The 25,334-nt window shown below is 42.3% G+C and overlaps 6 protein-coding genes across 6 annotated transcripts; all 6 read right to left on the minus strand.

The window, feature by feature from the left end:
- Nucleotides 1–4,403: 4,403 nt before the first annotated feature.
- C922_05459 (hypothetical protein) lies at nt 4,404–5,981 on the minus strand (the record flags this gene model as incomplete). The annotated part of the gene is made up of 1 exon (XM_008821030.1): nt 4,404–5,981. The coding sequence occupies one exon, from the start codon at nt 5,979–5,981 to the stop codon at nt 4,404–4,406; it is 1,578 nt and encodes a 525-aa protein (XP_008819252.1).
- A 604-nt stretch (nt 5,982–6,585) lies between these two features.
- Nucleotides 6,586–6,867, minus strand: C922_05460 (hypothetical protein; the record flags this gene model as incomplete). The annotated part of the gene is made up of 1 exon (XM_008821031.1): nt 6,586–6,867. One exon carries the CDS (start codon nt 6,865–6,867, stop codon nt 6,586–6,588), a length of 282 nt encoding a protein of 93 aa, XP_008819253.1.
- A 1,261-nt stretch (nt 6,868–8,128) lies between these two features.
- On the minus strand, nt 8,129–8,404 carry C922_05461 (hypothetical protein; the record flags this gene model as incomplete). Its single annotated transcript, XM_008821032.1, has 1 exon — nt 8,129–8,404. The coding sequence occupies one exon, from the start codon at nt 8,402–8,404 to the stop codon at nt 8,129–8,131; it is 276 nt and encodes a 91-aa protein (XP_008819254.1).
- Nucleotides 8,405–8,470: 66 nt separating this feature from the next.
- C922_05462 (hypothetical protein) lies at nt 8,471–9,002 on the minus strand (the record flags this gene model as incomplete). Its single annotated transcript, XM_008821033.1, has 2 exons — nt 8,471–8,701; nt 8,823–9,002. The coding sequence occupies 2 exons, from the start codon at nt 9,000–9,002 to the stop codon at nt 8,471–8,473; spliced, it is 411 nt and encodes a 136-aa protein (XP_008819255.1).
- A 3,328-nt stretch (nt 9,003–12,330) lies between these two features.
- Nucleotides 12,331–13,016, minus strand: C922_05463 (hypothetical protein; the record flags this gene model as incomplete). The annotated part of the gene is made up of 2 exons (XM_008821034.1): nt 12,331–12,440; nt 12,482–13,016. The coding sequence occupies 2 exons, from the start codon at nt 13,014–13,016 to the stop codon at nt 12,331–12,333; spliced, it is 645 nt and encodes a 214-aa protein (XP_008819256.1).
- A 9,071-nt stretch (nt 13,017–22,087) lies between these two features.
- On the minus strand, nt 22,088–23,218 carry C922_05464 (hypothetical protein; the record flags this gene model as incomplete). The annotated part of the gene is made up of 1 exon (XM_008821035.1): nt 22,088–23,218. The coding sequence occupies one exon, from the start codon at nt 23,216–23,218 to the stop codon at nt 22,088–22,090; it is 1,131 nt and encodes a 376-aa protein (XP_008819257.1).
- Nucleotides 23,219–25,334: the final 2,116 nt, after the last annotated feature.

Genomic DNA, 25,334 nt, shown 5'->3' on the forward strand with positions numbered 1-25,334 from the left:
TCCTTTCTTTTTTTTCTTTTTTATTATTGGCTAAAGATATATTCTATAATGTCTTAATTTATTTATGTAAGTGCTTCTGCTCCTGTTAAAAATTTTGGATTTGTCAAACTTATTTAAGAAGTATACTTTACTAGATATTTTAACAGTTTAAAACCTACTACAACGTATTTGAAGGTAGTTTAAAATATTTCAACGTATTTTAACGAAGTTTATGATAACATAACACAACCGACCTCAGTTATATATTTAGAACAATCTTCGCCCACGTAATAACCCTTTTTTATGTATACTTATATGCACCACAGGAGTTAAGTTAAGCTACTATGGGTTTTCTCAGCGAATCAAATTCAGCTTTGGCTGATGAATGCTCAACTAGGAATAACAGGAGGAACGAAAAACGTTCTCCCGCCCCTGAAGCCGAGCACGGGATCTCAAATGGCCTTAACTTCCAAAGATCCTTTTTTCGCTCCTGCTCAGTTTCAATTATCGTTGTCGCCACATATATGTTTCTACTAGGAAGTTATATGGAGTAGAGATTTCTTGAAAGACTAATACGAAGCCTCTCGAAATTTCTTATTTTGTTCTTAACCTAGATCAAGTGTAGCTTTTGTGGGGATGTTTATATGGAACAGCCAGTCTATACATATCAACTATAAGTAATATAAATATGACTAATGTGTACACCCCCAGTCGTTCCAGAATATCCTAAGAAACTTGTAAGACAAGGTAATCGACATGGAAAAGAGAATAGTGCAACCGGGACAGCACAAACACTTCTCGGAGTAGATTGAAGGTGGATGTCTGAGAGGAAAAAGCTCAGATAAGAATGTAAATTCCACCCCTTCTGAATCTGAAAATGGCGTGTGATCTGGGTTTGATCAAATGGAATTATGTAACTAATTTATGGGCCCGGTCCTGAACTTAGCTTAAACAAGACCGAAGGGCAAATTCTATGAGATTAAAGAAACCTCCCATTTCTGCCTAGGGCGTGCAAAGGCATAATAGGGCAAAAAGGAACAACAAGTTGCGGATCTCTGTTTCTAGATATTCAGAAATCGAGTGTCAGATAACAAACTACTAATGTGACACTATGAACCTCGTGTATTCTACTATACTTATCACTATATAATCCCTCCGAGCGCGTCACTCCTTGACAATTCATTGTATCAGGAAATTTTAATCCCCCAGCAACTGTTCATTTTGTGTCTTCTTTAATGATACATTAATTAAGGCACTAAATAAATATTTATCTATTAATGACAGATATCTAAGCCGTATATGTTTTTTTCATTCGTGTGCAGGGCAACCGAGATCACATATATAAGGGCCTAGTGTATTTTTCTCTGAAAAAATTATTCCTCTTGCGCCTCTGGATTTATTAGGTGAACGACATCTAATATTATGATGTGAATAAAAGTTTCTTGATGTCAGGCGAATACACTTTATACTATGTGAAAGAATTAATGGATAAATTCAATAACTGACAGATATAACAAGGAGAACTATATCTGACTATCCAAAAGCTAAGGAAGGGGAAAGTTCGGCATACAGAAATCTGATAAAAACCTCATAAAACACGAGAATAGAAAGAATGAATAACCCTCAAACGGGCAGCCTTAGGAGAACTGGGCGTTCCGTATATATATAAATAGGTATAATATCTATACAAGCATCAAGCCAAGATAAATAAAACCAAACAAAGTGCATTATTCATTTATCAAACCAAAGGATATGTTTTTACCCTCTTTAGTCAAAGGGATGTCTAAGCTTCCTGTATTTATAGGATAGTCTTGATGACTATTCCTTTTCACATTATATATATTTTATCAGCTAAAAGGAATTGATATGAAGGAATAAGTTGAATTTTATAGACAAAAGAAACTCCCACTCCAAACAACAACGGAGCCAGTCAAACCCTAAACGAAAAAGATGTACTATTATATTTGTAAATACTATTTCATTCAAAGTGACCCTGTCTTAATAACTGAGGGATATTCTCAAAAGAGTAATGTTTAACATCACAGAAACTAGAATTCCAAGACAAACCCAATCCATCATACAGAAACTGTCTAATAGCGTTCTGTAAATAATGCAACCCCCCAAAAGCAGCACGGATAAATATAGTTGTCTTCCTCTAATGCAACGAGTCTTCCATGATTATTTCAGGAAATACCATTGAGGAATTTTAATTAGCTTCTATTGTCCTTTTCCTTGGTCTTGTTTTTTTCAAATATTACAAATATTATATGGCTTATTGGAAATCTATAGCTATAAGCTGAATAAAAAATCACTAAGTCATTTTTAATTCAGCCAAATATGCATAGATATGTAAATTTACCGTCTTCAACCCTTGCTCTATTGGTAGTTATTCTTTAGTAACAGAGCAGATCCAACAGTCATATGGACATCTTCATTTTGGCAACTGAGATCCGTTATAAAGAATATCTAAACAATAATCCATAAAAATTAAACCCAGACAAATGAACAAATAGTCATGATCCATCCCCCTTGAACAAATTTAAAGGGCCCACTGACAACTGAAGAGGAAAGATTTAAAAAGCCACAAATTGCCCCCCCCAACGCGAATGAAGGAACCTCCACCTGAAAGCTAGGTAATAAAGAAAAAAACCTAAAGGTTAAAAGCAGGAAGGACCTACCAAAAATACTAAGAATAAAGCAAGAAAATAGAGGGAGACACATCACCCAACAAGTAGGCCCCAATGAGCCCACAGACAAACATCCAGATATGAATCGTAACCCCAAGCATCTAATAACTAATGCTAGAAACCTGACAACTAAGAACCCGTCCATATTAAGGAAACCGTAGAGCAAAAATCCGCTACGGATCATCCTGACGGATAAGCCATAGAGCAAGAACGAAAAATGAAGGGAACCCCGTTATGCAGCTAATACCCCAAGGAAGACGTATCAAGGTACCCCTGAGAATCAACCCCAGAAGTGAACACAGAAGGTGCAACAGGAGGGTGGGACTAAAGAATAAAAGATACAATTTATCAGAACGAGTAATACACCAAGCAGCAAGAACCAGGAGGGGAGCCCAACAAATCCTAAGGACAACCGATTAAACAGAGAAGGAAATCCGCGAAAGCCACAATTCTCCCCCTAAAAGCTGAAAAGGAGCCAAAAAATATGAACCATAAAAAGATAACCATAAGCCTGAAACCTAAAAGCGAAAAACTCGAACCTAGAGGATGAGTCTTAAAGCAGAAAACCTGACTTCTAAACCCTAGACCATGAGCCCTGAGCACTGAACCCTAAAGCCTGAAACCTAAAACCTAAACATAACCCCTGAAACCTAAACATAAACCCTAAAACCGCAACCATAACCCCAAAACCGTAAACCGGAACCCTAATCCCTGAAACCTGGAACCTAAACCCTAGATCCTAACCCTAAACCCGAACCATAAAGACTGAAACCCTAACCCCGGAAGCCTATAGAATGAAAGACTGGAACCCGAACCCCTGAAACCTGACCCCTCACCCCTGAATCCCCAGAGCCTGAAACCTAAACCTTAAACAACAAACCTAAACACTAAACCCTAAACCCTAAAGCATAAACCCCTAAGCCATGAGCCCTGAACTTTAAACGCCAAACCATAAAGCTAAACCCAGAGACTAGAACCATAATCACTAATCCCTAAACCTCACCCATCAACCCAAGACCCTGAAACCTGAACCCTAACGCCCCAACCGGAAACCTCCACTCCCAGCTCTGCATATCAACCCATGACCCCTAGATCCTGAACCCTCAACTCCGAAACAATACTCCCAACTCACCTCGACAGTCCAGAATCCAGACGCAGTGCCCGAAAGTAGAACTCTCATACTTAACCCCAAAGAGACGACACCTAATCAATAAGCTTCATCTACCCCAAAAATCTGGGGGATCGTGGAGACGACTAAGGAGATAGGGAATTCTGTTGCCTCGTCTGAATCTTATCCTAAGAGCGTGGAAGTTGTCCGTTTAACCCCACTCGCCTCCCCAAGGAGAAGTGAAGCACAACGGCCTCTTCGCACAATCAGGTGCTCACCTGAGTGTTGGAAGAAAACGCCCTGGATACTCACTTAAGATTCATACCATCAACTTACCCCCTGCTAAGTTCTGTGTTCCGGACTCATTTCTTCCTGACGATCACTGTGAAACCACAGAATCCAAGTCACCATCACCGCTTCTGCTCCGCTTGGCTTTTTGATGCGCCAACGACCCCACCCCCTTCTACTCCCCTGCCGCTCCTCTCCATTTGTCAGGTTATCTTCTTTTGATGACTCGTCCTTCTGGTTTGGTGGTATATCTGTCCCAGTCACTGACTATCCATCTCGTTCAGTTGACATCTCTTCTGATTTAGCCATTTGTTCAGGTGGTTATTGCCTTGTCTCTTCAGTTAGGAGCTTTGGTACATTACCCTTATTGGATCGTCTAGCCAAGAGTTCGGTCTCCTGTTTCTTCTCAGGCCTGGCCAATAGATCTTGTACATCCCATAAACCGCTGCTGCGCCTGAAATGACAGACGCTACCACCCCTAATTCCATACCAATACTGGAACTTGTCTGGGTCTTGTCGGTTCCTGAGTCGGGATAGCCCTGGGGGGGTCGAACTCCTGCCTCCTCTTTCAGATTTTGTAGACCCTCACTTAACCCTGCAGAAACCTCCGGGTTCCTTTCTACTGGGCTCGTTCCCTTGTCCTCGGCTGTCGTCTGGTTCCCTTTCGGCTCAGTCGAAGCTCTTTGGGCTACCTGATTCTTTTTGGAGGAATCATCTGTGGTGTCCTGAGGATGTAAAGTTCGTGCCCCACTGTCGATAGCTCTGTCAGACTGGTGTTCGACAGATTGAATCCTCTGCGCTGTTGCCTCTGCGTTTATCGATTTGTGGGGGGGTATCACCGGCGCGTCGGCTGATGGTTGCTTGTTACTTATCTGAATAGTTGGGGTATCGATTGACTGCCATGACCCGCTGGGGTTTTCCTGTCCGGGGGCTCTGGCGGGGGGACGTCCTGCTACGCCATTTGCGACCTTTCGGGACTTGAGGTTCGGGGGTTCCGCTGCCTTTACTTTGACTTGTTTTGTTTTATCTTTCCTGGTGACGGGTTCAAGTTGTGTTTCACCTTGATTATAAAGCGTGAACGTTGCCTCCCCCGGTTTCACCTCTCCTGCTCCACATCTCACTTCTCCATTATGTATAAAACACGGTGGAAGCTGCTGCAGCCCCTCCCTGTTCCCCGCTAAGTACCTTCCCAGTGTCCACCCTGGTGTCCATTTTGTACACTTTGTTACTCCCCAGACAACTGCTAAAAGGAAGCCTAGACTACTGTTTGCTACTCTGTCTTCTGTTCCTGGCTCCTTTATCCTCCTCAGAAAGGTTTCCAAACCAACTCCCGTCCCTTCTGCGGGTAGCTGCGGATCCGTCTCCAACTCAATCATGACATCCTCGTATACGCGTTTGCAGTCCTGCCTCACCCGGTCAGGAGGGTGTTGTGTTATTCCTGTGGGTCTCAGCAGTCCATACATAACACAGACTATACCTGATAATAAGCTCTGACCTGGCGCGACGTTTGCCCAGCTCGTCCCTACATCGTTTTTCGTCATGTAGTTCCAATACGCTTGTTCCCATATCTTCGTCTTCCCTTGTGGGGTTATTAGGGTTACCTTTGGCAAGCTGACTGCTCGCTCCACTACACAATCAAGAATTGCCTTCCAATCCTGATCTTCCTGCACTAGGGTATTGTTGGTTTCGAATGCCTCGCGCGATTTACTTGCGTATTGCCATAGGGTTGATAAGTTGTCCTTCTGCTGTGTAGAGCTCCACCTTCCGTAAAAACCCTTCTGGGCTGTTGTTGTTCCAGTCAGTTCCTTATAACAATACCTATCTGTCCCTGGACTACATCTACTTCCTGCATCTGCGTAGATTCGATTTCTATAGTTCTCCCCTGGATCAGATAACTTCACCTGCTTCATTTCACTCATATTCGTCCTATCCGTGCGTAGTCACTTTCTGGGCGATGGTTTGGAAGGGGTATTGTTGCCTGGATCCTCCCTGGGATTCTTCTCTGTTAGACTCCTGTCGCTTGATACTTTTTATTTTCCTTTGGTTGTTGGACGTTTACGGTCCTTGAATCTCTCGAATCCACGATGACGCTGAGGGTCTTCTGAGTCCTCGGCTCCCTTGGTGTTCGGGTGGTGCCAGTTCCTGAGACTACCTCATTGGCGATATTCTCCCCTCGTTTTTCGTCCTCTGACGTGATCTTGTTGATGGTACCCCTCTTATCCCTCTGTGCATATCCTGCTCGTCCTGAATGTCCAGCTCGGCCTAGTCCCGCCGTCGCGGCTGTTCACCATCCTTATCCCTCCGGTCACGTCCCTATCTGTTCCCCTATGGCTCTTGACCTTTCCTGCTCTCCTGTTTCCTTTTACCTTGCTTCCTCCCTTGAATCCTCCACTTTCTCATTATTCTCGAAGTATCCTCACCTGGCATCTCCGTTGTCTCCCTCCCCTTTGGGGTCCTATTTGGCCTCTTTCGTTCTACACCATTGCGGGAAGCCTGAACTTCTTTGTCCTTGCCTCGGCTATTTCATCCCTGTCTTCTTTGGTCACTTGAGAGGCTCCTGCTGCTGGTAAGTTCGCCCCTTTCCACTTCGTCACTTCGGTCCCCTAATGCTTCACTCCTACATGTCCATATGCTTCTAGTCCTTCTTCCCCCGAGCTCCGAAGCTTCGGTTGTATTGGCCCTCATCTCCCCCCTCTTGGAAGCTTCCCTCCGTTTCTGTTTCTGTAAAAAGAGATACTCCCTGCATGTTGCTTTCTTCTCTTCCCCTCCTGAGGTGGGTGTTTTGGCCCTGTACAACCCTCTCATCTTTCTCCTTCCATATGGCCTGCAGTGCACCTCCTGGCTTTTTGTTTTGAGCTTTTATGAGGGGGCTTACGACTACGCTCCCGCCCCTTAAAAGTTTTTTGGGCTTTTTGGGGTATTCCTTTCAGGTGCCCGGCCTGACCCGCTCGACCTGTAGAGTCTCAGTAGTTGAGATGTCTCTTCCGCTGGTTTTCTGATTCCCTTCACCCGGGTCCTTTGCCCGCGTCCTTGATCTGTGGTCCTTCAGTGTTTGGCTCCACCACCTATACAAATTCTCCCCCTTCGTCCTTGTCTCGGGAGGCTCTTCGACGTCCCCTCATCTTCCTGCGATGAGAGCTTCCACTTCATGGTTTCGCCTTTTGTTGGCTCCGGTGCCTCCAGAGTTGGGCTGGGAACTATATTCTTGCTCCTGCTCGTCTGAGTCGTCGGCTGTTGTTGTTCTAGCTCCTATGCTATCTGACGCTAGGCGCGTCTTTTACGGCGGGATTTTGCCTGGTTGACGCTATCCAGCCTTTTCTCTCGTTATCAGATCTAAACTTATCCCTTCCTGGCCATCTGCCCTTGAGAGCTTGTGCCGATCTCTTATCTGGGCTATTCCTTCACCCGGCATGACGCTCGCTCTTAGAATTCTTGTCCCTTGTCCGCCGGTGGGATGCTAGATAGTCTCCGTCGCTAGGCTCCGCTCTTATTGATGCCCTTCCTGGGTCTCATTGTTATGACTGGGTTTCAAGTTCGTGTGTTGTGGAGTGACAGGTGCTGAGGGGGAGTGGGGGAGTCTCTCCCATTGGTGCATCGTTTTCCGGTTCAGAGTTGCACTGCAGGAATCGACTCTTACCTTCGCGTGACTGTCTTTATGTCCCCCCGTGTCTTACTCCCCTCTAAACTGGCAGCTGGTACTGATGCTCAGTTTCTTAAGCTCACTTAAGATTTTATTTTTGACAGTTTCTACTCTCTGCAACGCTCCCCCCGCGTTGTACACCTGTCCTTGTTTTCACCCGGGGGGATTCTCCTTTTTGGTTGACTTATTATTCTTGCCTTGTTTGTATTATTTCTTTTCCTAGGATTTCGGATCATCCTGCTCTCTCCTAACCTCTCTTCTTCTGCTCCTCCTCCTGGGGGGGGGAAGAGATTACTTCATCCCACTCCGGTGAGGGATGAAGCTCTGTTGTGGTTTGCCCTGTTGGTTTCTTAGACCTCTGCCTGGCTTGCTGTCAATCCTTTAACTGCCCCCCCTGCACTAATGTACTCCGTACTTGGGGGCTCCTTAACTGAGGTTTGCCCTTCTCCTGTTCCCTGATTTTTTCGAACCCTTGCGCCCGACTTGTCCGATTGGCTCCTTCTCAGTACCTTGACTCTTTTCCGGAAATTTGGCTGCCCCGTTCATTCTCTGTACTCTATAACAGGGCGCCAATCTGCTCCCTTTTAACTCTTCAATTAGTCCTTCCTGATTGTATTTCTTTTGGTCCCTCCTTTGGGTCCAGAGTCTCCTCCCTGTTGGTATCTCGAATTCTACTTCTCCTGAGGTGTTCGTTCTTGTCATTGGATGGAGGATTTGTTGTGTCGTTTCCTCGCACCATAGCGCCCCGGCTCTCTTTGAGGTACTCATTCACTCCACCACTTCTTGTGGCTCGGATTTCTTGTTTGGACGGAGGTTTGATGATGTTCGTTCGGTGAGTGTCGCTCTGTCTGTTGTGTTCCTGTTAGAGTCTTGTCTGCTTTTCATCTTGAGGTTGTGGCTCTTCGAGGTGGGATTTCTCGTCCCCTTGTGAGGTCCCTTATCTTGTTTGGAATATCCTTCATCTGATGATCTTTTTGTGATTTGCCTGGGCGTGAGGGTCTTTTTGAGTGATCGTTTTTATTCCCCCCGTTGGATTCGTGTGTTTATTGGTGCTCTTTCTTCTTCCTTGTCTGGGATGTCGAGGGAGTGGCTTTTTCCAGCTACGATGTCCTATCCTTACCCTGTCGATGACAGTTTGCTTTTGGGGAGTTAGAAGTCCGGTTCTAGACCAAACCATAAATTTCTCCTTCTGGTTTTGAAGGTAGGTTTCCTTTGTTGAGTGGTGTTCCTTCTTAGTTTTGTTGGGGAGGACTGTGTTGTTATTTGTTTCTCCTTGATATACCTTTGTTCCTCTTCCCATACTCTCTCGGTGTCATCCGTTCAGCCGAATCTACTTAGGCTGTGGAAGGGATTTAATCTGTTGTTTTGGGATTTAGTTCCCTTGAGTAGAATCTGTCTCTTCATAGCGAGGTGGCGACTGCTCCTGGATTTTAGACTCTTTGATTGTAGTCTAGTAAAATTGGCGGTGAGTCTGGTGGGAGACTGACTGCTTCTTTTTATTTGTTGTACTGACGCAGTCATTATTGAATCTCATGTTGTGGTGGAGTCGTCTTCGGGGGTCAATTGTCCGCTCGTTGATTTTGGTCTGAAACTTCGTCAACCATCATGGCTTAACTCGTCCATTTGGGTATCTCATGTACAGGCCGGAGATATCTCTCTTCGTCGGTTGAGGGGGTCAAGCTTCTTTGGTGTTAGATGAAGTTTGGATTTTTCCCCGATTAGATGAGATCCCTCTTCTTCGTTTTCATCTACGACTCAGAGATTTGTTAGGTTTTTTCTTTTGAGTCTTTTGTCTTATTGAGACTCGGTTTCTTTATTTGGGATTGCAGGTCTGAGTTGGAATTATCTGTTCATTCGTCTTGCTTAGATTAAACACCACTACTCTTCTTCCTTTGATGTTTACTACTGTTCTGGGAGGTTGTCAGTCCTGCGTTTGTATCATTTCTGCTGCTGTCAATTGCACTAGAGATATTCTTTCCGTCTTTGTTCTCTCTGCTTCGTTTGCGTGTGTTGGCCCTTGATGCCAGTCTATTTTAGTTGCCGGCTGTTAGTTGGTTGGGTTGCCTATTAGCTGAGGCGTTTCTTAACTTCTAATTCTTCATCTGTCTGTTTCTCTTGGTAGCAGATACCTGTGCTCTTAAGGGAAATTCTCTGTTGGTTTCAGACCCTGATTGCCGCCTCGCTCCTGCTGCGGGATGAGTCCCGGCTTCAACTTCTCAGTTGGTTGTTCTTTAGTCTCCCTTTCCTTTATACATTGCTTTTATTGGTCTGCGAGTTTGTTTGTTTTAATCTTTTTTGTTAGATGATGGTTCTTGTTGATGGGGAAATTCCTTGACCTTGTATGGATCCTGCGGGCTGTTGCCTGATGTTTCAACTTCGACTCCCTCTGAGATGGGGATTCTTTGCTATGTCCTCTTCCTTTTGGAAGGCCTGTATACAAGAGACTTCTGGCTCATTTTTTTTTACTGTACCATTGGGCTATGGTGTTGGATTAGACAGATATTTATTCGTTGGTTTTCGGATTACAATTGTCTTTCTTGTTAGGGGTTCAGGTTTTCGGGGGAGTTTCGGAGGTTCGGAATTCTCTTGAAAATTAGAAGTACCTAGAGTTTGGAGATTTTCTGTCACTATTATATAATGACGTTATAAGTATCTTTTCTTCTGTGTTGTTCCTAAGTCGTGTCTGAGGTTGGTTGTTGCTTCGGGGATTTCTGTCTTATTTTTACTTCCCCTTCTCATTTTTGTTTGATACGTTAATTACACATATTAAAATTCTTAATTTGCTGGTTTCTGATTGCAATCTAGAAATTGTCCTGAAATGATGGCCCGGATATCATTTTCTTGGTGATTGCTTGCTTAGCCTCCCTAGGTCTTGGGATTTTCCTAGGGGTCGCTACTTTCTTGTGCTGGGATCTGGGGGTTCATGGAGTCGTTTGGGGGAATTTCAGTTTTCCTCGATAGACCTTTGGGGTATCGTATTGACTTGAGGTGTAGTCATTATTGCTATTTAAATGTTTCTTCGGTTTCCTTGGTTAACTTCTTTATGACTCTTTCCCTTTTAAGGAAGAGCCCTATTTCTTCGTCGTAGAGACTAATAGTTGTTTGTGATTGTTTAGATGTTTATCTTCTTCTGGGGTGTATTAGGCTGATTGGAGCCGCGTCTGGGGGATTTTTGGTTGGCTGCTTGGATTTCTTCCGGGTGTAAGAAAGTACTGAGCTGTTCCTTGACTGAAGTCAGTATTCTTTACCCGAGGTTAATTAACTACATTCTTCTTGTGAGGGAGATCTTGATGTTTGAGTGAGCTTTATTTTACGCAGAGAATTTATCCTTTGGAGACCCTAGGCGGTCTCTTCTTCCTGTTTGTTCTTGTTAGGGTGACTTCCACGTGTTTGAAATAGCTATAGGGGAGTTAAACAATGTTTTTAGGTGGAGTGGTATTTTGGTTTTTTGGGGGTGTCCTGATGATTAGGGTTTCCTATTCTTATATATTACTGTTGAGCCAGGGGGGATTGAGTTTTGATCAGGACAATCTACTTGGGAGAGATCCGATGAGAATTTTTACGGCGGTTTAGATGTATTGTGGATTTGATATTCTTTATCTTTAGTATGCTGTACCGTGTCTGGGATTATTAAATGTGGCGAAGGACATGATATTCAGCTTAGACTGATTTTTTTGAGGGTAAGGCTTATTTGAGGTTGCTTATTTTGACTTGTTGTTAGTTTACTCTTATTTGTTCCTTGGGTATCTTAGGTCAGATTATTCATTAAATGAGTCACTTGAACCGGTGTGAGGAGTACCTGGGGTGCCAGGAGTAGCTACTTATGTCTGTGTTACTGTGAAAGTTAAGGAAACTGAATCGTTGCACTTATAATATTTACAACGCCATTGATACTTCTCTTGTTGTTAGACCACTTAAGTGCTGAGAGGGAGATTGAGATATTAACTTCTGGTGGTATTTTGGACGTCCTTGTCTTGTGATTTTTCCTTCGGAAGTGCTTGACTGGAGATCATATTTGGCTCGCTTTTGATGAGTAGAGTATTTGGTTTATATTCCCTGAGATGGGACTAATTATTCCTCTTATTACTATTTAATTAGTCCTTGAACTCCTTATCGTCTGTAAGATATCATTGTGGTATCATTTCTGGTTGTAGAAATGTAGTATTCAGTGGAAGGATCCTTTCTCCGGTTTTTGGGGATTTAACTATTAGTTGAAAGAGAGGAATAATTCTACAATTCGAAGAACTTTTCGTTTGTGTTATTTTTATGAACTTGTGTTCTATTTTTTTTATAGGAGTCTGTGTTGCTGAATCAAGGTTATGAATTAGGGGGGCTTTCAGTTAATAGTTTCTTCTGTTTGATTTGTAGTGTTAGCAGGACGGAGGATGAGTTATCTTTGAGATGGATTTGGGAATGATGATGATTTTTATACTTTTAAAAAGGAAATAAATAAAATCTATACATCCGAAAAATTCTTAGATTCCTTTTTGTGCCTATTTTTTAGATACGTTTATTCCTAATGAGGTGAGATATTTGTTAGGACTAGGAATTTTTCGATATAGAGGAATATTCTTATCAGACTTCTTATACTTTTGAGAGATTAGTTCTGGGATAGACTGATGGAAGATTTAGGATTTGCCTGGAGGTTGATTTCTGCTTAAAGTAATTTGGATAATGTGGTTCTCGTCATATGTCCCACAGGGGGGGGTTAGGAAGTAAAGCAGTGTTAATGTGTATTCTGGTAGATAGAGGGGGTAGGGGATTTTATAGTACTTTTACCTAGGGATTGATATTTTTTGGGCGTTTCTTCGGAATATGTTTTACAGGTGATTCCTTTGAATAAAACTCCTGACGATTCATAATGGAGACTATAGAATTTTCTCAGGAATTCTCCTAAGAATTGGCGCGAATACAAAGGCGTCATTAACTCACTTATAATCTTTATGGGTTGAATTTTCCCAGGTGATGAGTATATCCATATTTCATGGTTTAAGAATAATTTTATTTCGTTGATATGGAATAATACATTTGGGTTCAAATTCGATTTGTCGATTCTGAACAAATTCTGTAGTGGGATTTTGTTCCTTTTGGTTGAAAATCTTATATTTAAATTATGATTGTTTGGATCTCTGATTAAATTTAGTGAAATACGAATTTCATTTGTCAATAATTTTTTAAAAAGACATATTTTTAGCTCACATTCAAATTTCGGCGCTTGTCCTGAATTTAGTCTCACGTGGGAAGATGTACTTGTTCGCTTTGGTATTGGTTCATTGGGGGACTTATGTCTTATGGGGAGTTGTGCGTTCTCCATATCTCGTTCAACATGATGCTGGGGTCCTGTTTTCCTTTTCCTCCTATATGCTTCATTCTGTTTAGGAATTTCCTTTAATTTTTCTTTTTTTCATTCTGAGTCGAACCTTTGGTTTCTAATTTCATATATAATTTTGTTTTCGAGTCATACTTTTCCCTAATAGTTTAGGTTACTCTTAACCCTTAGCTCATGAACCTTGGAGTCATCTATAACACTCTGGTGCTACTTATTCACACATTACATGAGTAAAAGGGATTTTTATTCCATTTATTCATTCTCAATGAGTCTCCCCATCGCCAAAAGACTGCTATATAGAAAAGGGGGGGGGACTTCTCAAAATTAAGAGGCTAGTTTCATAGTCACTTTGCTCATACTCTGCAAAGGAATAGAAAAACTAAAATCAAAGTCATATCAGTAATGCGATCCAAAGAATTGTCATCGTTCTATTCCAAATCAGGGCAACACAGAATATACAGGGAAAAAAAGAGCTCTGATTTTAGTTTTTTGATCACTAGCGACCCATGCAGTCAACGTAGATATCTTATGATTCCTATTTCAGAGGCGATACAAAGGAATAGCCTGACACTGACCGTAGTGACACCGAAGGTTCTAACCCTTTTGGGATTTACATCAGGAACTATTCTATATCTCTACAAAAACAAAATAGCTCTTAAGGATGCCTTTGAGACTTCAGAGAAGAAATAAATCTATTTTAAACCTTTATATATTTCCATGTATAACATCAAAAAGGGTATCATAGGATAGTACATCCTAGGGTAACAAATAAAATTGTAGAGTTTGTAATTCAAGCCATAAGGCTCAATACATATAGGAAAAAATTTAGAACACCAATTAATATGGGTAAGAAATTTCGTACTTATATATCTTTCTTGCTAACTGTGAAGAATCGCAGGTATTCTGAGACATGAAAGCTGGAAATTAACTCTTCTTTTATTTGATCCGGTATTGGGCCGTGGAAAAATCTCACCCCATATGTTACTGTAAGTGTCCTCTGTCGTGTTCACCTTGCTTTCCTACGGGTTCATTTGTTCTGTGTTAACATTGCTTTAGGTACTCTTAGTTGTTAGGTTATTTTTGTTCCTTTTGGTTATATGGGCCTACTTCTCCCTTGCATGCTTCCTTTCAGCTTCATGTTTGTGTGTGTTGATACTGTTAAAGCAGTTATATGGTTCTACCCTATATATTTATTTTTCCTCTGAAATGGAGAATTTTGCTCAATGTCGCAGTACCTTCAATGCATAAACTTCATTCTGGGCATTTCTTCTACTTCATTTTTCTCTTCTCCCTTTCCTAATATGATAAGTGGTTCGTATGTTATGGATATTCGTATCCTCTTTTCAAAGATATTCTTGTAGCATTAATGTTATCAACACCAATGATATTCCAGCAAGGACAGTACTGTTCATGTAATACTAATTTTAGGCTACCGCCTTTCCTCAAATAATGCTATTGCATATACATCACAGGAATTTGTAAAACTCTTATGTCCTCATATTACAGCCGGGACTTTAACTCCTTCAAGAATAAGGTACCGCAAATGAGAAGACATCAGTGTAATATGAACAATGGTTCTATTCAAATAACGAAGCGTTCAATGTTCTATCCACCGCATAGTAATATTCGGGGCACCTACCTTTAGCTCAATAGATACTACTGCTCGTATATTCTTACGGTTAATAGACTAGTGCTCCTTATATAAGAGCACTTTGCGTATATCGAAACCCTTCAAATAATCTTCCTTTGGAATCATGCATTATCATTGCACAACCGTCCTTTGCGAATAAGAATACTACAGACAGGTAAGAGGGGTCATATAATATAGCTCCAGATGATCCATTATTCTTATCCGACTAGGCTCCTCAAACAACAAGACTTTGCAGATATCACTATAGTTCATCCATTAGTACATTCATATAACAGTACTACGGAAACTTCCAGAATCTTCTTCATTGAGAATGCATACACATCAACACACTTCAGACAATAATTTTCCTGGGATATCCATGCACTTCACAGAATAATGCTCCACTAATAATACCACTCCTGGAATGTCAATATTGAACAAACAAAAGTAGTCTTAACATTATAGTACTCTTGGTGTAGCAATATTCTTCAAAGAATAGTATCCTAAGCAATTCACAGGATCTGCATAATCCTCTGCCTCATATAATGGAGCCGTTATCCTTATATCGCAACACTTCACATGATGCTACTCCAGGGATTTTCCTACTCATTATCGTACATCATTTCATACATAGCAGTACTGCTCTTCAAATAAAAGTATTATTCTCAAAAAAGTACTCTCAATGTAACAATACTCCTTGCACACTCCAACTGTTCGAATAAGAGTGCTCCCAGGAGAATGATACTCATCCAGCCACAACACTTAGCACTTAGTGATACTTTTAGTATAATAGCACTTGGACTCATCCATATAGCTCAACCATAAGTACTTTCATATAACGGTAGTATGGGAACATCTGCACTCTTGACCATCGAAAATCTTGACACATCAATAATGTTCACGCAATATTTTTCGTGGAATATCCATGTAATTCATAGAATAATGTTTCTGATATAATGAAAGCGTAAACTTTGAATCCTTCGCATAAAATACTACATGGACATCAATACCCTTCCTATGACAGTATTATACGTACATACCGGCACTGCAACTCCCTTAGAAATGCAACTGACTATTCTCCAAACAGGAGTTCCCCAAGCGGAGTTGTCCTGTTCATGTAACAAAACGATAAGCATCTCAGTACCCTGACCAAATGAGTACTACGAACACGTCAGTAGACTTGATACAATAGCACTCCAGGAAATCTTTAACCTTGGCGCAACTCAGCTCTTCAATTAACAATGTTATCCGCGTGACACTGCTATTAACTTAATAGTACTCCATGAACCTCATCACTTCTAAAGCAATAATACACCAGGGATAAAGGTACCCTTTCACAAATGGGTATATTATTCCTGTTTCGTAATGGTACAACATCGGTATGGTTATGAAATTTACATTTCAAATATGTGAGCATCCTCATAAAGAGTTCACAGAAGGAAATATGCTCATAACGATTCCAAATAGGGAAATAAAAAAATACGTCAATCATCATATTCGGGAAGAAGAATCCTAATGAAAAACAACCACGTACAATACAACATATCAACATGGATGTAGTAACAAGGACACTTTCACAAGGAGGCAGCTGAAGAATCCGTTCATAATGATGCTACAGGAAGAGACATTTTCACAATAATCGAGGCAAAAGAATATCTTCAAAATGATACGGCGAAGGAACTTCCTGAAGATACAAGGAAAAGGAAGGATCTTCATAAAGGAGATAAAAAGCAAGACGGCCTCTGAACCCTGCCGCAGAAGAGGAGCATATTCATAGGGAAAATCACACACGAAAGCACGCCTTAAGAGTAGCACAAAGAGCAAGAATCATCCTAGAGAAAATAACACACACAAACACATCTTGACGATGCCACAGGAAGAAAGAAATAATAAAGTAAGTCGGAGGGGAACAGACACCACCTGGAGAAGCAGACTGGGGAATGATGCTTATGAGGGGCTGCTTAGAGTCCAAACTGTAAATCCGGAGCGAACAGCATTAAATGGTTAACCGTAAAGAATAGACTTTAGAGGCTGAGAACACAACCAGAAACAGAGAGGATAAGCCTTTAACCATAAGGCTTTCACAATAAATCATACAACACAAAAACTCGAAGTTGAAAACCAATTAATACAGCACCTATCAAAAAAATAAGAAGTAAAGAAGAAGCAATACTCGATGGCGCCCCAAATTCATACCTGTAGAAACTAAACATGATGCCTAACGCAGAAACCTTCGGGGAGATCCCCTGAAGAATAATATGACCAAATACACCAAAGGACCTTGGAGCATGAACCATAGCACATACCCTTGAACAAAGGACAGTAAACAAACAGTATAGGCCGTAAAGCTAGGGCATGCAAAAACGAACCTACACTTCATCAGAAACAGATAGACACTAAGGGTCTCCGATCAGTCCTACACAGTAAAACTGAATCCGCAACCATGGAATCTGAACCGTACATCGTCTAAGTACGGCACAAAATCCTAAGCCTAACGAGATAAAAAGTAACAGCAGACAGCAGAAATAAGGGGGCCTATGTAAGGAATTAGCCGCAGGACTAAACACTAAAGAGTGCCAATACTCCCTAAGGCTTAGGCCTCACTGATAAACCGTGGAGGCTGAGCCATGAAATATACAGACTAGGGCCCAAAACATACAGCCCGATCACTACACCATAAATCCTAAAAACGTAAGGATGTTCACAGTACAGAAGGCGCATAATCAGTGAATCTTACCCGCCTAAGATAACTTATCGGACAGTACTAATAGAAGCTAAGGGATAAAAACAACCCCCCGGCCATACACAGGAACCTTGAGGCGTAAAAATAGGCGATAAAGCCTAGCCACTACAGTCAAGAGTGGAACGAGGGGGATAAAAAGTAAAGCATTAATCATGAACATTAAAGAATACACAGTGAACAATAAAACTTGACAAAAGAACAAACAACCATAAACCCACAGCGCAATGCCATGAGTAAAACCCGGATGAGAGAGGTGCATACACCCTGCAACCTAACTGCCTACACTAGGAGCCTAAACTCCAAGGAGTACAAGTGAGACCTATAGGAAGAAATGTACACTTTAACAGAACTCCATAAGGTGGGAGGCCTCAGAATTACAGGAACCTAAGCAGAACAGGAGGGTGACAGATGGAGAGCAAGCCTAAGCAATAATGGGAGCAACATAGAGCCTGAAGCAGGAAGGCAACAGCACAGCTTAAGCAATACGCCATAGAGACCATATAATAGGGGGAAGGAGCATGGACTGACAACATACTTCTGCAATGTACACTTCCAATCTCTACGCCTAAGCATTACATGTGCAACACAGTGCATGAAACATCAGGCTTACTTCATCATCAATAAGCCATAAGCCATACCTGAAGCCCCATAGAAATCGAAGCCTAGGAATTAACACAGGAAGAAGAAGGCTGAAACAGCAAATCCTGGATCAAAAATCGAAAACTTAATCATTCGGAGCTAAAAAATACAGCCTAAAAAATGATACCTAAGAAGATAGCAGTACCTGCAGCGACAATAACCAGGAAATACCCGAACCGAACAATGGGCAGTCACCTCCTAAACAATAAACTATGAACTTAAAGAAATAGACTTGCACGCTGTACATGAAGGCTAAATGTGCACCTTACGCGTCGAAGCGAAAGGCAAAGCACTAAAACATTGGCTCTTAGTGGAGAGACAAAGCCTCGAAATTATAACCCTTAGACCGAAGAACGTGAACACGCCTATTCAGGAAAATATAACTTGAGCATAACAAGTAGAAGAGGAGAAACGGACCCACCATGGCAGCCAGTAGAAAAAAAGCAACAATCGGGGAGCAATAAACAATAAGGAAGGAATCTGAAGCATGAGACTAGGACTAGTCCCTAACAGCAAAGAATAAACTGAGAAGCTATGAGCATAAGCCATACAAACTACAAATGACAACGCCCGATAAACTTGAGTCCCCTACATTACAAAGTATAAGTGAACACTTACAACCAAGAAACCAAAGGCCGAAACCCTCAACATCCATGATTGGAGAACAGGTCTAAATCAGGGAGGCCAAATTCCTAACGCTAGGTCCTAGAGTATGAAATCCAAGCCTAAACCCTAAGGACTGAAGGCAACACCGAACCAACCGAACACGAGGGAAATCATGAATCCTCAGCGTCCAACCGAAAAATCTAACAGGAGCATATCGTCCATAAGGGAAAAGATACAAGGGGATAGATGATAGAATCCAGAAACTAGAACCCCAAAGGTGAACCCCGGGGGGTTAAAATAGGGAGGATCTACTGAAGCCAGAATCCGAGAGCATGACATAGATATAGACCTCTGATATAAGACATAACCAATAGGGGTTGACAATACACTCAGGTGATAATGCTGAAACCTAAGAGCTAGGCCATATAGAAGTACAACCTAAACAAGACATAGTCGGACCTATCCCCTCAACTTCGAAAGATAAGCCCAAAATATTAGACGGGACCCCCAGCCCCCTGACCACTGAAGCAGGTACCCTAAACACAGAACGACTAAGAATAAGAATATACAAATTCAAGCCTGAGGGGCTGAACAATTAACCCTTAGCCTACACCTTAAGAGATGGCAACTAAGCCGCAACAAGGAGGACACCCCCTACCGACGCGCCTCACTCACAGGAACATAAACAAGGGAGGATAGGGCCTACATCCCAAACTAGAGAAAGCGGCTACTAAAAATATGAAATGATTCAACAAATCTGAGGTGGAGTCGTAGTCCGTAAACCCTGAGAATTCAAGAAGAAACCTTGGATATCTTGGCAGTGAGATGTAGGAGATTCTAAGAAACAACAGGATAAAGGAGAAAATGGAATCAGGCTAGATGAGGACGAACCAAAAATACCAGAGTCTAAGGATGAACACCTCAAGGAGATACATGAAAACTCCAGCACACAGCTCAAAACATAAGGAGAGCGTAATCGTAGAAGTGAGAATAGGAGTCCTTCATCTGAAGCAAGAAGAATCCCAATTCCAAAACTGAAAGCAGAGGGGTAAAATTAAAAGATAACACCTGAACAAGCCACAAATCCCGAAACAGTAAACAGTGGACGAAACCCGAAAACCCCGGACGTAACAGCCTGGAGTCCAAAAGATAACACCCTACATCCTAAACCCTAAAATGTATTCCCTCAGTAGTAAAAGGACCCCTAAACCCAGAAATATGAACCATAGGGTTAAGCCTAAGTCCCTAGTAATAGAATAGTAAACCCTAAACCCCTAAAAAGTAAAACATGGAAGCTAAATCTGAAACAGAGAAATCCTAGAGCCTAAGACAAAATCTCTGAAGCCGAAGATACAAAAACATCAAGCCCAAAGGGTCCAACCTGGGCGCGAAACCCTGGATGCATGGGTCCGGAGATGTTGCACCTAGACCATAACGACTAAGTACTAACTCGTAAGCCCTGGCTCATAAGATCCCAGAAACTGTCCAAAAGAAATCACAACTAAACAATAAAACCTAAATCCTCAACATGGGACAATGGAAAAAAAGCCCTGAAACCACAACCCTGAGAGCCAACCCCAAAACCTTGGAAGTAAATCGGAGATGTCAGGCCAAAATCATACAACCAGAATCCTAAGGCATAAACCCAGGATATAAAAAAGGAACCATAAAGACTGTATATACCAACCTAAACGTTCGGCATTAAGCCATGAGACCGAAGCCCTAATGAATAAGAGATAAAGCAACAGCCAATCCCCAAAACTACCCTCTAAGAACAAAAAGAAACTCCTAACACCTGCAAACTGAATCCTAGGAACATAGTTCTAAATGGTACAGCCTAGAACGTAAACACCAAACCCTAAACCATGAGATCATAGGAACAAAACCCGCAACGCTCAATCTGAAATACTACAATCTGAAACCTAAATCCTGAAACATGAACGTTGAACCTGGAGCGGTAAAGGCCAAACCTAAATCAAAAACTCAACGACTCGATTCTAAAGCCCTGTGCCTTAAAACATGAACGCTAAACCACTGGATCATAGAACCGAACCGGTAGATAGGAAACCCTAAACTTTGATCCCTAAAAACTAAACAATAAGATCAAAACCCTAAACCCAAGAGGCATACAACTTCAACCGTAAAACGTACACCCAAAAAAAAGCCCCCCTTAACCCTAAATCCTAAAAACTAACCCGTAAACGCTAGAGGCTATACGATAAAACGTAGATGATCGGCAGAAGCTTCTAGAGGTAAAAACTAAGCCTAAATCATAAGGATAGGGAGGAAACCCTAAATCCTGAAGGAAGAACAGTAAATGTAATGCATCAACGAAACAGCGAGAGCTGAGGAAACTAAGAATTAAAACCTAAGAAATAAACGTAAGGCATAGATGCTAATGTCTAAACCCTAATCTCTGAATCCTAAAACTTCAGGCCAACACGTTAAGAGCAGAACACTAGGCGCTAGCCCCTAAATCCGAAACCCTAAAGCCTGAACCCTAAACGTCTACCCCATAAAAACTATACACTGGAAACTAACCCATAAGCCCTCAACCCAAAAACATGAAAAGTGGGCCCTAGCTTCTGACAGATAAACAATCAGACATAATCCCTATGGACTGAAGCCGGAACATACACCCCTCACCGATAAACACTACCCCCTAGAGGATAAGACGTAAGAACTACGTTAAGAATCCGAGATGTAGTAGAACAGCCCTGGGAAGTAACCTCTAAGGACTAGAAACTAGAACCTGAAAGGTAAACGCAAACCCCAAAAGAGGAGCTTAAGCCAAACAAGTATAAATCGGAATTCCAGAACCCTAGAGGCAGAAACCTGAGCCTTGAAATTTGAACCAGCAACGAGGCCCGTGAAGTTGAGAGTAAATGTAAATGACTAAAAAATCGGATATAAAGAATGAACGAGGCCCACTAAACCCTATAAGATAATTCCTAAAGAGTGAAGCATAACCATTAACGCCTAAAAACGAACAGCTGAGGACAAAATCCTAGAACTAATCCCTGATTCCTGAAAACTAGGGCCTAAACTCAGAACCCTAAACCGTGATGAATAAACCTGGAAAACTGAAGCCTAAACCAGAAATCTAAACCCTGGACCTCATAAATCCTAAACCTAAAGCATAAACACTAAATCTGAACCCTGAAAAGTAGACCGAAACCCTGAAGCATAAACGTGAACCCTAAACCGTAAACCCTAAACCCTGAACCCTGAACCTTAAAAACTGAGCCCAGACCCTAACTATAAATCCCCCTTCCCTAATTCCCCCAAGCTCCAACAAGGAAAAGGAAAATAGTCCACACCCTCTGAAGCTCCCGGCTCCTCAGGCCCTCTTCCCTGCCTGCTCCGGTCCCTCCTGGGAGACGCCCCGGAGAACTCCTCCGCCCCCCTCCTCAGCTCTAGAGTTCTCTGATTATACGACTACGGCTTGGGAGTATAGGACACTGAGCCCATTGCCCTCTGATACTTCGAACCCCTCCTAGCCACTCGACCTCCCCGCGTCATTATCCTTGTCATCCCATAAACACCTAAGCTACCTAGAGCAACAGCCACTGCTCCCCCGCCAATCATTCCTCCCCAAGAAACCCCGGCTGATACTGTGAAGGGTCCACTTCCCGATGAATCGTCCGTCTCAGCTTCACTGCCCTTTGCGATGTTAGATTCCTGTATATACTCCTGCAGCGTGCTGCTCAGACTATCCTCCGTCGTGACGTCCTCGCTGGGGAGATGTTGGACTATCTCTGTTATGCTATCCTGGGTTTTCTCTGTTATGAACTTCTTCTCAATTGACTGGATTCCTACCCCCTTGATTCCTTCGCACTTACACTTCAGATCCTTTATGCCTGCATCATCACCGATTAAATCTTCACTTATTACTTCAAAGAGATCTGTCCCGGCCACCTGTAAAGTATTCATCGGCTTCCCTTCTGAATCTTCGGTACTGAACCAATTCTTTAGGATCTCCTCCGCAAACTTCTCATCTACCCACTCTGTTAGAGCCTTATAGACATTGCCGCATATATTGTGCTCTTGCTTCAGATTTACTTTGGTTGTTCTGCCCACTTGGGTTATTTTTAACCCTTTATAGATTTCCCGCACTATCTGCATACATAGTTGTAAATTCTTCTCGTAACTCTGGCTCATGCTTAATGAACTTCTTTGGACGAAATTCCGCCAATGTGATAATTGTACATCAACCTTACATCTGCTTCCTGATCGCCCACTGACTACTTCTTCCTTAAAGTCCTTATATTTGCAATTCCCCCCCAATATTTCGCCTCGAGCCGCTGAGGTTAATTCTAACGCTGTTAACCATAATTCCAAATAAACGCAAATACTCCGACTTCTCCCATAAAGGAAATTCCTTAAGCTTGACGACCAACCCTCATCCTTTGCTGAGAATATATCCTCTGAAACTGATATGGGCCTGTCTAGATAATTTGTCAGCTTACAAATCCCTTCGTTAAGATTTGGTTCCTTGTTACAGTGTTTTCTCTTCTCGGCATCGGCCCTTAAAGAGTTCATAAAGTTGCCTAAAATTGAACCCCCCATGCTTCTGGAGGATCTTTTTCTCTTGTATTTCCTCCTAGGCAATTCATTACTCGCTCCTACGCGCTAGTGACATACTCGGCCTCCTAATTTCCGCTCTTGGGGATGGGGGAACTCTACTTCCTTCACTCTTATTACTGCGCTCACTCGTTACCTTCCTGCTCCTGCGGGTTAGAGAACTTTCACTCCTTATCTGATGTCTCACTCTTGCATCCAGAGCTCTTCATTTCTGAGAATTACTTCTTCTCCCTGTGTCAGAATCTACAGTTTCCTCCCCCTGGAGGCACCGTGCCTGGGACCGCCCCTACGACTTCTATCCTGCCTTGTTTACTTCCTTGCCTATTCTTTTCTTCCCGGCACCTAATTATTTCAGATATGTTCACGTATCACGGGGGTGGAAAAATTCTCATTTAGTCCATTTGGTTCTTTATTCGTGAAAGCCGGAGACTTCTGGTCCTTGGAACTTCCCGTTTGTCTTCTTCTTCCTTCTGGAGGTCCTATGATTTCTTAGCTTAGAAGATCCCTGCTGGGCTATATCCTGTCCTACATCCCCTTCTTATTGGAGAGCAATGTGCCGGACCATCCCTGTTACGGGCTCCGCGTTTACTACTGCACTATACTCGAGAACTCCTTAGATTAACTGTTTGCTGCTCAGGTGGGTTATTTGGCTGCGTTATGGAATCTCTTATTGTGTTCTATCAAACGCCTGGATCTATTTTCGGGATTGGTTGACTTTCTCAGATCTCCTGAGACGTGTCCTTAACTGCCTCTTCTTTCATTTTTATGCTCTATTTAACCCTCCTCTATTAGCAGATGTCCTAAGCTACCCTCCTTTCTCCCTCCCTTTTCTCTATTAACTTGTTTCTCAGGCTCAAGTCAAGACGTAGGGCACTACATTCATAGATTCACTTCTTCTCCCTAACTTCTCTAACGTCAAGTTCATTTCTCATCCAACCTGGGATGCATACTATGATCTTCTATAGGCTCCGGGGTTGTTTGGGTCTTTAAAATAAAACTCGTCCGGTCCTTTATTGAGGAATCTTCCCTTGTTCTCCTCCTGAGACAAGACAAGACATTCGGATTTCTTTGGGCTTAACTCCTCCTTAGAAGAGGTGGGACCCTCCTCCTGGGTGAATTACGGGGGAAACCCTATTTCTGATTCCTGAGAGGCAGTTCCTCCTCTGCTCAAACCCCAATTATCCCACCCCTTATTGAGAATTTTAATTCATTAATGCCCTTCTCAGTCCGTATGAAGTCATTTGTTTTTATCTCGAGATGAGGAATTGAGGTCCTGCTCCTGCCTTGTAGATTCTAATTGTAGAACTTATTCCTCCTGCTTATAAGTCTTAACCTTTTGTATTTTATATTTTTCTGGGGGGAGGAGACTACTGTTAAGTAGTCATCTCTTAATTTCCCTGCTTCTTTGGACTTGATTCTCCTTCCTCCCTCTTCTCAGTTAGATAGTCCCGCATCTACGACCCGAGGACTCTTGCCACTCATCCTCTTCGTTTCGCCTAACTCTTATTTGTTGATATTTTATGTTGCTCGATTGGTGAATCCCCCGTCTTCCTGTAATTAATCCTTCCCTCAGTGCCGTATTATTTTTCTATTCTGCTTCTATTCCAATCGGACTTTTAGACGCCAGAATCTCCCTTTTGACTATTAGTAGACTGGTTGGGGGAAGAGCTCACTCCCGCTTACGTTCAGATTCATGTTCTTTGCATGATGAGAATTGGACTCGTGATTTTGCTTCCTCGTTGTTTCTCCTCTTAGGATATAGCTCCCTCTAGCTCTTGTGCCTTTAGCTCTATTTTGCCTGTTCTTGTAACCAGATGCTTCTTACTTGTACCTTTAGCTCTTCCTTCTTACATTTCCGGAACCGGTCCCGTGAGACTCCTTAAACTCCTCAGCTGTTCACTTTTATATCTCTAATCGTCTTGGGAGATTACGAATCCATAAATTGCACACGGAACCTGGCTCTGGTTCTACCTTTGGCTTCTGTCCTGACCTTCATTCTCATCTTGGTTTCATACGAAATGCTTATTCAGATGTTGTTATTTAATATAATATATTACGATAATTGGAGAAATTCAAGGCTCTATTCTTCATATGGGGGCCG

The sequence above is a fragment of the Plasmodium inui genome (assembly GCF_000524495.1).
Source record: "Plasmodium inui San Antonio 1 unplaced genomic scaffold supercont1.76, whole genome shotgun sequence".
Taxonomy (NCBI): Eukaryota; Apicomplexa; class Aconoidasida; order Haemosporida; family Plasmodiidae; genus Plasmodium; species Plasmodium inui.